At 37.6% G+C, this 13,430-nt stretch overlaps 1 protein-coding gene across 1 annotated transcript in view; it reads left to right on the forward strand.

Annotated features, from left to right (window-relative positions):
- The window catches only part of LOC137044732 (CUB and sushi domain-containing protein 1-like), a 194,993-nt gene that overhangs the window by 136,270 nt on the left and 45,293 nt on the right, over positions 1-13,430 (forward strand). The window contains 3 exon segments of the mRNA XM_067420993.1: positions 461-634; positions 5,033-5,215; positions 10,025-10,201. Of these exon segments, the coding sequence (XP_067277094.1) occupies positions 461-634; positions 5,033-5,215; positions 10,025-10,201 (534 nt within the window).

The following is a 13,430-nucleotide window of genomic DNA, read 5'->3' on the forward strand; positions in this document are numbered from 1 at the left end:
ATCCGACCTACTACATTTGCCAAATTTAACAGTATACAGCACAGATTACTGCACTGCATGGAATACTGTTTCCTACAATGCAGTGTGGTGGACTTGACCATTATTTTCCAGTGTGATGATAAACCAGAACTAATTTCAGCTCTTATTTTGTATATTATATGTTACATTTTCTTCTTGACTATTTGATCAGACTATCAAAATGGAATACAAATGCAAATCAACCTTATTCGTTTCCAAGGTGCTAACTGGAAACCACTTGCTGAATTAAACAGGCAACAAAGGTTAGGTCATGTGACAACAGTGTAGCTTATCCAGCTGTTTCTATGATAATTTTAAACATTAAAACACTGCATAGATGTACCACATCTATTTTGAGGCAATGCGGTAACATTTTGATATGTAAAAGAACATTGAAGTTTTTATCTGAGATGTTACATTCTCTTCCTGCTGCCCCCCATAGCAATATCCTGTGGTGATCCCGGCACACCGCCGTTTGCTCTCATGTCGGGCCAGAAGTTCACCAACAGAGCCGTGGTCCATTACTCCTGCAGCAAGGGCCGAACTCTGGTGGGGAACGCCACACGCCAGTGTCTAGAGGATGGTCGGTGGAGCGGCTCGCCGCCCTACTGCTCAGGTACATGCATCAGCAGGTGGCAGAGCCTCGGGGTGAGAGACTGCAGAGCAGCCCGCCAGCTGATCTTTAAGCCCCTGTCTGAGCAGCTCAGCTCACTTCAGACTTGAGTATCTGTCTGATCCCCGAGAGATCTTAAAGTTTAAACAGGAACTGCTGTTGACATCAGCGCCGACAAAGTTCTTGTTTCTTCAAAGTCCAGATGATATGCACATCATGCAGCTCTCTCACATTGTATGTTTATGTGATGCTTTTATAAAATAATAACGTAAGCCAGATGGTCCTGAACTAGAGCATAGAAGTAGGGTTCCAGAAGTACATGCATTTAAAGAAATTGATTTCAGTGAAATTTTAGCAATCTCATAAGATTGATTTATAGCTACAAAAGCATAGTTCAAATCTTGTTTTCAAAGTCGGTCCCCCTACACTTTCCAGCAACTTATTGTACAGGTCCTTCTCAAAAAATTAGCATATTGTGATAAAAAGTTCATTATTTTTTATAATGTAACCATAAAAACTAAACTTTCATATATTTTAGATTCATTGCACACCAACTGAAATATTTCAGGTCTTTTATTGTTTTAATACTGATGATTTTGGCATACAGCTCATGAAAACCCCAAATTCCTCTCAAAAAAATTAGCATATCATGAAAAGGTTCTCTAAACGAGCTATTAACCTAATCATCTGGATCAACTAATTAACTCTAAACACCTGCAAAAGATTCCTGAGGCTTTTAAAAACTCCCAGCCTGGTTCATTACTCAAAACCGCAATCATGGGTAAGACTGCCGACCCGACCCTGTTCAGAAGGCCATCATTGACACCCTCAAGTGAGAGGGTAAGACACAGAAAGAAATTTCTGAACGAATAGGCTGTTCCCAGAGTGCTGTATCATGGCACCTCAGTGGGAAGTCTGTCGGAAGGAAAAAGTGAGGCAAAAAACGCTGCACAACGAGAAGAGGTGACCGGACCCTGAGGAAGATTGTGGAGAAGAACCGATTCCAGACCTTGGGGGACCTGCGGAAGCAGTGCACTGAGTCTGGAGTAGAAACATCCAGAGCCACCGTGCACAGGCGTGTGCAGGAAAGGGGCTACAGGTGCTGCATTCCCCAGGTCAAGCCACTTTTGAACCAGAAACAGCAGCAAAAGTGCCTGACCTGGGCTACAGAGAAGCAACACTGGACTGTTGCTAAAATTTTGCATGTCATTCGGAAATCAAGGTGCCAGAGTCTGGAGGAAGACTGGGGAGAAGAAAATGCCAAAATGCCTGAAGTCCAGTGTCAAGTACGCACAGTCAGTGATAGTCTGGGGTGCCATGTCAGCTGCTGGTGTTGGTCCACTGTGTTTTATCAAGGGCAGGGTCAATGCAGCTAGCTATCAGGAGATTTTGGAGCACTTCATGCTTCCATCTGCTGAAAAGCTTAATGGAGATGAAGATTTGGTTTTTCAGCACGACCTGGCACCTGCTCACATTGCCAAAACCACTGGTAAATGGTTTACTGACCATGGTATTACTGTGCTCAATTGGCCTGCCAAGTCTCCTGACCTGAACCCCATGGAGAATCTGTGGGATATTGTGAAGAGAAAGTTGAGAGACGCAAGACCCAACACTCTGGATGAGCTTAAGGCCGCTATCGAAGCATCCTGGTCCTCCATTACACCTCAGCAGTGCCACAGGCTGATCGCCTCCATGCCACGCCGCATTGAAGCAGTCATTTCTGCAAAAGGATTCCCGACCTAGTATTGAGTGCATAGCTGAACATAATTATTTGAAGGTTGACTTTTTTCTATTAAAAACACTTTTCTTTTATTGGTCGGATGAAATATGCTAATGTTTTTAGATTTTGGTTTTCATGAGCTGTATGCCAAACTCATCAGTATTAAAACAATAAAAGACCTGAAATATTTCAGTTGGTGTGCAATGAATCTAAAATAGATGATAGTTTATTTTTTATCATTACATTATGGAAAACAATGAACTTTTATCACAATATGCACATTTTTTGAGAAGGACATGTATATTTTTATACATCTGAAAATGTTGCTATAAAATAAGTCAATATTCTTACATTCTGCCATCATTGAATGTCATTTAGAATACTTAATTGCATGAGTCTTGAATGATTTTAAAGTAAGGTAATTTCAATCAAATGATAATGTAATGTTTGTTGTTGTTTTTCCTCAAGCCTCATTCACATCACCAGCGACTTTGTCATTGCATGCCGCTATTGTACGTACTATGAAGTCGCTTGTGGGCGTTTCCAGTGCGTTCGATCTATTGTTATTGGTAGACTGCATGTCTGCCCATATCTTAAAGGTGTCATGAACTGGCTTTAAAAAAAATGTATACTGTTTTCTGAGGTCAACTGTGTGGTTTTTGCATCCAAAAACATAACTAATAAGTAATAGGCTATTTTCTACACTGGTTTTGAGACTCTCTCCTGAACGTTCAGTTTTGATGGGCATGCTGCACTGGAGACTTGGAAGTAAACGCCCTCGGCTAGGATTGGATAAGATTTGCATATTTAATGAGCTTCAACTCCCCTTCTCAGTTCATGTGGGAGTAATTGTTTTGAAAGCGGCAACCGGGATTCTCTTACAGGGCTCGTAAACGTCTTTATCTAAAAAAACACAATTATTTATTTTGTTCATTTTATTATCAGTGTGATCCATCACATCTGACTTCATTAGTGAACTAATTACCCAACGTCAAAAGTTTTTTTTTTTTTTTTTATATATACTATGGAGGACCAACCCTGCATATAAATTAAAAATGAATGAATGAATGAATGAATAAATAAATATACACATTTGTAAATTAATAAACAGATAAATAGATAAATAAATGAGATATAAATAACTAAAATAAATAACAGAATAAATGACTTGAGAAAATAAATATGATCCATTTTTAATCAAATAAAATTATTATATATATATATATATATATATATATATATATATATATATATATATATATATATATATATATATATATATATATATATATATATATATATATATATATATATATATATATATATATACTTTTAGTTATTTGTTAATTAATTTTATCATTTATTTTAACATTTATTTATTTATTTATGCTTTAATTTATTTTTTACATTTATTTATTCCCACATGTATTTATTTTTACATTATTTTGCATTTATTGATCGATTGATTCATTGCCATTTATTTATCTATTTATCTGTTTATTTATTTGCATTTGTGTATATTTATTTATTTATTTATTTATTTATTTATTTATTTATTTATTTATTTATTTATTTATTTATTTATTTACTTATTTACTTATTTACTTATTTACTTATTCATTTATTTATTTTACATTTTTGCAGGGTTGGTCCTCCATACAATACAGCATAGATAAAAAATATATATATAATTACAAACCTAAATAAAAATTGAGAGAGAGTAAAGATTGAGTAGAATTGTATTAATGTCACCACCCCTTCTGGGTAGCCTACTCTTTCTTGTTCTATACATAAATATCGAAGAGTTGACATGTTGTGTTTAAAAGACATTTAAGTGAACAGCAATGGGGTTCTTTCGGTCATTCAAATTTATAGTACTTCTATGTTCTGCAATGCGTGTTTTTAACCAATGTTGCGTTTTATCTACACGGTAAACCACAAGGGCATTTAATCATATAAATTAAGTTTCTGGTGTTACACTAAATGATTCCCTTAATGTTTAACTGCTTTCCTAAAATGAGGGTGGCTAAAAGTGTGACATTTATTCATAAAATTACATTGTGCACATTGTCTACACCTATAATTCCCATCAGGGACTAGAAAGGGATTAGTTCAACGTCCCTAATAATAAACAATGCAGGATAAACTGTAATTAAATGCAGCAGTGCTAAACTGCTCACTGCATCATATAATTAACAACACGACATATCAATGTATGAATCAAACTCACTAAGACTGCTGACGGTTACTTTTCCACACATAATTTTATTATATAAAAGAATATAGTTACAGTCAAATCATTAAAAAAAAACAGCCTAACCTGCACTCAAGACGGTGACATGAGCTCCACTGTCTTCACTCCTATCGTTGAAATTTCTGAACTTTTGCCAGTTGTCTGCCATAACTTGATACGCCTACATTCTGTCGCCACTGGTCACTGTCGCTTGTGTCGCCGGAAGTTGCCAGCCCTTCATTGAAAATCAATGGGATCACGTCGCTTTGTCACTGCGTGTCACTGCCAGTGTGAATGGGGCTTCAGAGTTGGTTAGTTTGCTTCATGACTTTTTATGAATAATTGTATGAAATCCCTGTAGAGAAAATGAATGGAAAACCATTTCTGGAACTGAGACTGCTGAGAAAGTGTGCAGTCAATGAGAGTCATGTCTTTGTCTAAATTTCAGGTGATAATCCGGGATTCTGTGGCGATCCAGGAATTCCTCCTCATGGTTCTCGTCTTGGTGAAGAGTTCAAGCATAAAAGCCTCCTACGGTTCACGTGCGAAGCAGGCTACACGCTAATCGGATCTTCCGAGCGGACCTGTCTGCAGAATGGGTCCTGGAGCGGTACCCAGCCCGTGTGTGAAGGTAAGGGTCATACATACCTGTAGAGAAACACACAAGGTTAAATTCAACAGTATTTTGCTTTGCACTTGAGCTTAATATGATCAGAAAGGCAAACGTTCCTCCGAGCAAACTGTGATCCAGCACAAGCAATGACCTAATGAGAAAAAAGTATGCTTGAGAGACTATGGGTTTTAGTTTGTGCCCTTAAAAAGGTTTAAATATATTCTAAGAAAAAAAAGAAAAAGAAAAAAAGCAGGCTTAAATTACATCATGTTCTCTTTGTTTCTTAACCTGTTCTGCTCACTCTTTTCCTGAATTGTACACTGTAATTAGTGTAAAATTGATCTTTTGATGCTAACCGGCCTAAAATCTGTAATTGCCAGTTAACTCAATGACTCTGGTTAGTGGAGCTGCACAAAAGGCCCTGTCATTAGCATTGTGCATAATGATACATTGCTCTAATAAGGATTTGTGAATAGATCACTCCAGCTAACTGGTAAATGGAAAACTGGATGTTTTGATGTGATTCAGAGTCTAAGTCTTGGAGTCTAACTTGTTAAAAAAGTTAAATTGGTTTCCTTATTAAAAGAAAATAGATGGTATTAAAATCAATAAAGTAGTTTATTTGTTGTAGTTTATTTGTTGTTGTAGACACCCCATTGAAATATGAAATGAATGTTGATGGCAGTTATCACAACAATTTTATTTAAAATACAAGATTCAGTCTTATTCCAGTATAACTGATAATGACTGAAACCCCAAAATACGTGAATGCAACGGACTATGGTGACCTTTGTCTTTTGTGTTTTCTATACCTTGTTTATATATATATGTATATATATATATATACATATATATATGTATATATATATATATATATATATATATGTATGTATGTATATATACGTATATATATATATATACGTATATATATATATATATACGTATATATATATATATATATATATATATATATATATATATATATATATATATATATATATATATATATATATACGTATATATACATATATATATACGTATATATACATATATATATACGTATATATACATATATATATATATATATATATATATATATATATATATATATATATATATATATATATATATATATTAGGGATGCAACAATACAGTTAGTCCAAGGGTCAACCTCGGTTTTTAACCACGGCTTTTCGGTTTGTTCGGTTCGTTTTTTTTTCGTATTCTATTCTTAGTTGACAGGAACAGAAAAGGGTTAAGGAGAAAATGTTTTTATTGCAATACTCTTTCTTTATTTCACTTAAAAGACTTGAAACCCCTTACTTAAACTTAAAACTTTACTTCAAAAAAACCTTGTACACATTCCCAGTGTACTAATATAAAATAATATAAAATTAATGTATAATATAAAATAAATATAGCTCTATAAAGGTTTACAGTCGCAGCTCAGAGATGTACAGTAGCATTTAAGTATGCATTTGAATGAATAAATGTAGGCTAAAATGAAAACTACATATCCTTCAATAAACAACAATGATTAAAAGCTACTGTAAGGTGTTTTGTTATTTTTATTAAAATCATTTTAGATGTGAACTGTCCCTTTAAGGACAGCGTGTTCACTAGGCTGCGATGCTGTCAATTGAAGACCTGCTCGCATCTCATAGACACACACACTTTTGCTTTCACTTTAGACACATAACTGACTGCGTTTATATGTTACCATGTGTGTATTTGACAGTATTAGCGCAGTAAGACTGTCCAGTAATCACGTGTGTTTGACAGACGTTTAGTGCGCGTGCTCAATGCAAAACAGTGCATAGTACGCAAATGAAATGTTTAATTGGCAAGGCTTTAAAACGTGGCTAACATCCCCTATCTTTAGTGCATATGATTGTATATTTGCTCATATCAGCGCGTAGACTTACAGGCACACTCAAACAGAGCCAAAAATAAAATGAGAGAAATGTTTCAAACGGAGATAAATGGAAATAATTAATTAAATGCAAAAAAAAAAAAAAAAAAAACACAATTCACCAGCGCGTATTGAACCGTGAATGTCGTACCGAACGGTTCAAAATTATATTGAGTATTGTGGCATCGCTTATATATATATATATATATATATATATATATATATATATATATATATATATATATATATATATATATATATATATATATATATATATATATATATATATATATATATATATATATATATATATATATAAGAATATAATCAAGTTAAATTCACAACTAAATTTAAATCAAAATAATTTAGTAGATTTTTGATGCTAATCCTCAGAGTTTGTACTTGCTCCAACACTTACAAATGTATGAATTTGTTTGCATTATATTTTTTAAGAGGGAATTAAACATATTAATTTTCTGTGTGGACTGTACAAGAATTATATGATCAAGAAGTTATAACAACATATATTTTTACATTGATTTAACTCAAATCATTTTCAACTTTAAAGGATAAATTATACAAGATTCAATGAATTCTGTAAGTCAATTTAATGTAATCTAACATTCAAGTTGATTGTACTTAAAACAAATAAGGCAGCAACTTTTTCTACAATGTAGTTCCAAGTCCCTGTATGCCCTGTGTTATAAACTAAACATCCCCCACACTTGTCTGACACTGTTAGCAAATGTTCATATTTTTTCATATATTAGTCATATTTAGTTAATATATCAAAGTTCATGAAACTAATGATTAACCCACACCTATACATTTTTAACAATCACCAATTTCATTGCAGAGCCCAATTGTATATCACAAATTGTAAAATGTCTTATTCTCAGATGAAAAATAATAGCACTAAGCAAATAAACCTCCTGGAAGCTGGAATTTGGAACACTGTTGGAAATATTTATACCATGAGAATGAGGTCCCCAGTAGCTACTCAATGTGTTTTATCACTAATTTATTTGTTTGTTTTCTGCTACAGGCAGCATGACAGGATTGCGTAAAAGAGATGCATAAGATATATTATTTAGGACACATTCATAATTAAATAAGAGCTTTAGCACATATCTTAGCTGAGATTGAGCGCTGTCGGGTCAACTCATCCGTGGGCTTTAGTACAGTTGTTGGGATTACAAGCGAAACTTTATAGATGCTGGACAGTAAACACAAGTGTCTTACCACTTACAAACAATGACTTAAAGTTTAAAAATATATATGTTTACAGCAGACCTAATGGGATCTCATTAACTCTTAATTGGTCCAGTTATAGTTGGTCTCTATTTACTTAAATTGTACTGTTTAATCTAAGAGGATATAAGGAGCAAATAACAGCTAAAAAGTTTAAATTTTAATGATAATAAAGCTTAAGTGAGTCTTGTATGTCCCCAACAAAAGTTCTGCTGATTAAAATTACACTTGGAAGGTTAATTATGAGTTTCGTATCATAATAATTTCTTAACTGTAATTTTACCAACAACCAGTTGATCTTGTGATCTCGAATGTACTTTTGGAGAAAAAAAGCTGTAATCAGCATATGTGCATCTCTTTAGATTATAATAAATCTAAATAGCTTACTACTATTTGAGTACTAACTAAATAAAAAAAATAGAGCAATTAGATTAGATTAAGAACTAATTTGATCTACTATACCAACCATACCTTCTACCATACCAATGAATTGTCAGCAGAGACCATGTCAACTAGAGACTCTCCTGTGATGGTTTCCTTCACTTCACATTCCCTCTGTACAGATAAAAACGCCCTCAAAATTATTGGAAATGACTAAAACCACTGTATTATGCATACCAAACAGGTAATTCTGCCTGTAGTTCATTTTACAAATATTTAAAATTAAATAATTTTTAATAATTTAGTAGAGAAAAGCTACGTGTCTGCACACATACGTAATCAAATGTCCCTGAACGCAGAGAATACAGAGATTTTGGTTGAAAATGGTGTCATGTAAGTGGCCCCAAAGTAAATAACTATTGGTTCTTTTACAACAGAAATGAATCAACTTACTTTAGGACAATAACTTTTTTCTAGAGCTGATGTAAAGCAAAAAAATCTCTCTTCCATTCATTTCCTATTTATCAGTTTGAAGCTGTTTTGAAACCATCTGTATTGTAAAAAGAGCTGTATTAATGAAGGTGACTTGACCAACAACGCTTTGGGCTACAAAATAAAGTAATCAGTATCATAATGATCAATGCAATTTAACCAACACCCGGGTTTCTATTTATTTATTCACACAATGCTGTTAAAATTATTACACTAGAAAATGTCCTTGATGCATTTAAACACTCATCATTTCTTGTTCCTTATTTATTTATTTATTTTTTAAATGAATAAAAATGAATAATTTATTTAATAAATAATTTATTGGCTGTTGCACGCAAGTCATCATAATATAGAAATGCACCGGTGAAAATTTTGTATGGACACCGTCCAATTAAAGGTTGTCATGCATCTTTGTGCTGTTAGAATCCAAACTCTAATTAACCACATTGGAGCGCATCATCTTTACTGCCCTTATCTAATAACGCCACTTAAAATTACGAGCAAAAAAAAAAAAAAAAAAAAAAACCCGGAAAATTGGTCAAAAGCTCAAACTAATTGGAATTGGAAGTTCATTTACCTTGCCAACAACACTCTTCTGGATGTAAAACATGGTGCTTGTGGTGTAATTTGAAGTGTTTTGCTCTTGGTGCTATCCCTTAGATATGTTTCACAGAAGCACTTCTCTCTCGACTGCCGTTTTCAGTCCCGTCGGGCTGCAGTTTTTTTTTTTTTTTACTCCTAACATATTGGAGTTTTCTCTTTAACTTCTTTGGTCTTTGATTGCCTTCCAGCTGTATCCTGTGGAAACCCTGGAACGCCAGCCTACGCCAAGATCGTCTTCAGTGACGGGATGCTGTTTTCTAACTCGATGACGTATGCCTGCTGGGAGGGCTACAAGACCTCTGGCCTCACCACTCGCCATTGCACCACCAATGGCACCTGGACTGGCTCAGCACCAGATTGCATCGGTCAGAACAACAATCTTTACTCTTTTTAATCACAGCTAAATGTTTTACCCTGATTGTGTAATTATACAAGTATTGCTTATGCAATGTAATATGTGTGGCTGCATTGCTTTAGGGCTACATTGATAGTTGATAGTTCTGCCACAAGTCATGTGATCGACCACTATTAACAAAGATTTAACTCGTCATATAAGGGGAGTAACAAGAGGAATCTTTACATTAAGCACTTTTAGCTGTACGATGTAGATTTTATGTAATAGCCTGTTGTGGGCAAATATACAATCGCGTCCATTATTAGTCTAATACCACATTGAAAATCTTGGTTGTAGAAAACAATTTAGTCCTTGATAAAGAAAAAAACATTTCAGACTTTCTTTTTTTTCCTTCCAAAATTAACACGATACTTGAGATTCAGCACTATTTCTAGGTCACTAGTCAAATTTATGATATGTTAATTATTTTTTGTCAGATGTTTCTGACTCCACTTAGGCACAAGATGTACTTTTGAACATCATGCTGGATATAATTGTCAGGTTTTATACAAACTGGTGGAGCTTGAGTACTGCTGTCATTAACTCTTTCCCCGTCAGCGTTTTAAAAAAAGTTGCTAGCCACCACTGGGGTTTTTAACCATTTTGACCTCAATTTAATAGCCCATAGAATATTTTGTTTTATGACTATCTGAGCATGCAATATATCAAAAGAAAGAGCTGACCTTAAAAAAAGGTTTTTATTGCATTGCTTTTTTATCAACACTTGAATATGGGTAAGTTTCATAAAAAAAAGCAACATTTTGAACAAAAAGCTGAGAAAATCACATTTTTGTGAAAGACTGTTTCCAGATCAGGTTCAGAGCGATGATCAAACACAGATGGAGTAGATTGAGTCCATCAACACTTCTAATGCTTGAACAGTCCTATAGCTTGTCCTGGGTCCACATTTCATTCACTAACATTAGGCAGATTTGATTCATATTTAATGTTGCTGATCACGTAATTTTTATATGCATATAATTACATACGATCGCTTGTTTTACTCCGTCCTACTCACGTGTGTTTTGATCAGGAAATTCAGCAGATGCGTAATAGTGCCCCCTAGCGTCTAACAGTGAAAACCCGGAAACCCAGAAAATTCAGTTTTTGGCCTGGATGCGTTTTCTCATAAATAACAGAAAATTCTGTGTTTGGCGGGGAAAGAGTTAAAGCAAAATGTGGGCAAAAATCGTCTCGGTTACGTATGTAACCCTAGTTCCCTGAGGGAACGAGACGCTGCGTCGAAACTCTGTGAGAACGCGTCTGCGTTAATGCGTCGTGAAGCACGTGTAGAACCATTCCATCGGAAGATAAATCGATCGTCGGCGTGATGATGTCATCGACCGGAAGCTATAAAGCGTCCGTGAAAACAAACAGGAACTAGCTTCTGAAAAAGCCTGAAGTAAGTGATCACGGGCACGCTGGGAGTATGGCCGGGCGACGCAGTGTCTCGTTCCCTCAGGGAACTAGGGTTACATACGTAACCGAGACGTTCCCTTTCGGGGAACTCGAGCTGCATCGAAACGCTGTGAGAACGATTATACCCACATCGCCATAGGACCAAGTGCCTCGTATGTGTGAAGCCGTAGCGCACACGACTACGATAGCCCCTACAGTAGATGCCACATCTAACTCGTAGAATCTGACAAAGGTAAGCGGCGAAGACCAGTCTGCCGCATTGCAAATATCTTGGAGGGAAGCCCCGGACAAAAGTGCTTTAGAAGCAGCCATACCCCTGGTAGAGTGCGCCCAGACAGCCAGAGGAGACGGCTGCCCGGCCCGCCTCATAAACAAGTGAAATGGCGTCGACCACCCACTTGCTCATTCTCTGCTTAGACACTGGAGCCCCCTTTTTCGGGGCTCCAAAACAGACAAAAAGCTGATCAGATTTTCGCCACAGGGGAGCTCTGTGGACGTATGCATCTAACGCCCTAACCGGGCACAGCAGTTCCCTTTATCGAGGGAACTCGCACTGCGTCATAGTAGATGACACATCGGGGAACGCCCTCGGCGTGACGCTGCTGAGTTCATATCAAAAAAGTCCAATCTTGATTGGTGTTGCGTAATGACGTAACGAGTGACGGCATACCCGGAGGTATAAAGGGACGCCGGCACAAGCAAACGCAGCTTCCTGCTTTCAGCGGTCGCGCTCTGTGTTCTGTCTGTCTATTTGGTGTTGTTTGTCCCGTAGGGCTTATTATATCATTAGATATGGCGAGCAAGCAGTTCAGACGGTGTGTGCCTCCCTGTCCGCGCTTTATTTCGGGCACGGACACACACCAGCTCTGTGTGCAGTGTCTCGGCGTGCAGCACGCCCGGGCCGCTCTCGAGGGAGCGGCTTGCGGCGAATGTGATAAGCTGCCGCTGAGAGTACTGCGCTCGCGGCTGGCGGTCTTTGACGAGGCCGGTCAGCCTCGCGAGCCTCGTGGTTCTGGGCCCGCTGTTGCCGAGGCAGAGCGGCGCCGCAGGTCGTGGGGCTCGCAGCTGGATCTGTCAGCGGGATTAGGGAATGTTGAGGCATCTCTCTCTTCCTCTGACGATTCAGAGGATCTTCCGCCACGTGTGGAAGCCCGCGCTGCGGCTTCTTCCCGCGAGGCGGAGGATCAGGTGCTCATGCTGTCCGATTCCGAGGGATCGTTGACAATGAGCACCGAAGCAGGCGCAGTGGGGCAGTCGCCACCCCACTCGCAGGCTATGGAGGAGCTCGTGGAGGTCTTGACTCTCGCTGTGGCCAAGCTGAGCTTAGATTGGCCACAAGAGGAAGTGCACGTCCAGCCGCCAAGCAAGCTGGACGAGCGCTTCTTCAAGCGTCGAGCCCAGCCTCCACGCCGGGGTCTGCCGTTTTTCCCCGACCTGCACAGTGAGCTGTGCAGGGCGTGGGAGAAACCCTTCTCAGCACGTTTGACTACGCCCCCTGCACTTGACTTCGCTAACGTGCTGGGAGCGTCTGAGAAGGGATATGTTGCGCTGCCGAGGGTAGAAGAGGCGCTCGCGGGCCACCTCTCTCCCGAGACAGCAGCTTCATTGAAGACCCCGGCATTGCCCTCGAAACCATGCCGAGAGACTTCGAAGCTGGTGGCGAGGGCATATAGTGCGGCTGGTCGCGCTGGTGGGTGCCTGCACACTCTTGCGGTTCTGCAGGCCTACCAAGCGGACTTGCTGAAGGAGCTCGATGAGGGCGAGGGTCCCTCTCCGGAGGA

This window comes from Pseudorasbora parva, chromosome 17 (genome assembly GCF_024679245.1).
Source record: "Pseudorasbora parva isolate DD20220531a chromosome 17, ASM2467924v1, whole genome shotgun sequence".
Taxonomy (NCBI): Eukaryota; Metazoa; Chordata; class Actinopteri; order Cypriniformes; family Gobionidae; genus Pseudorasbora; species Pseudorasbora parva.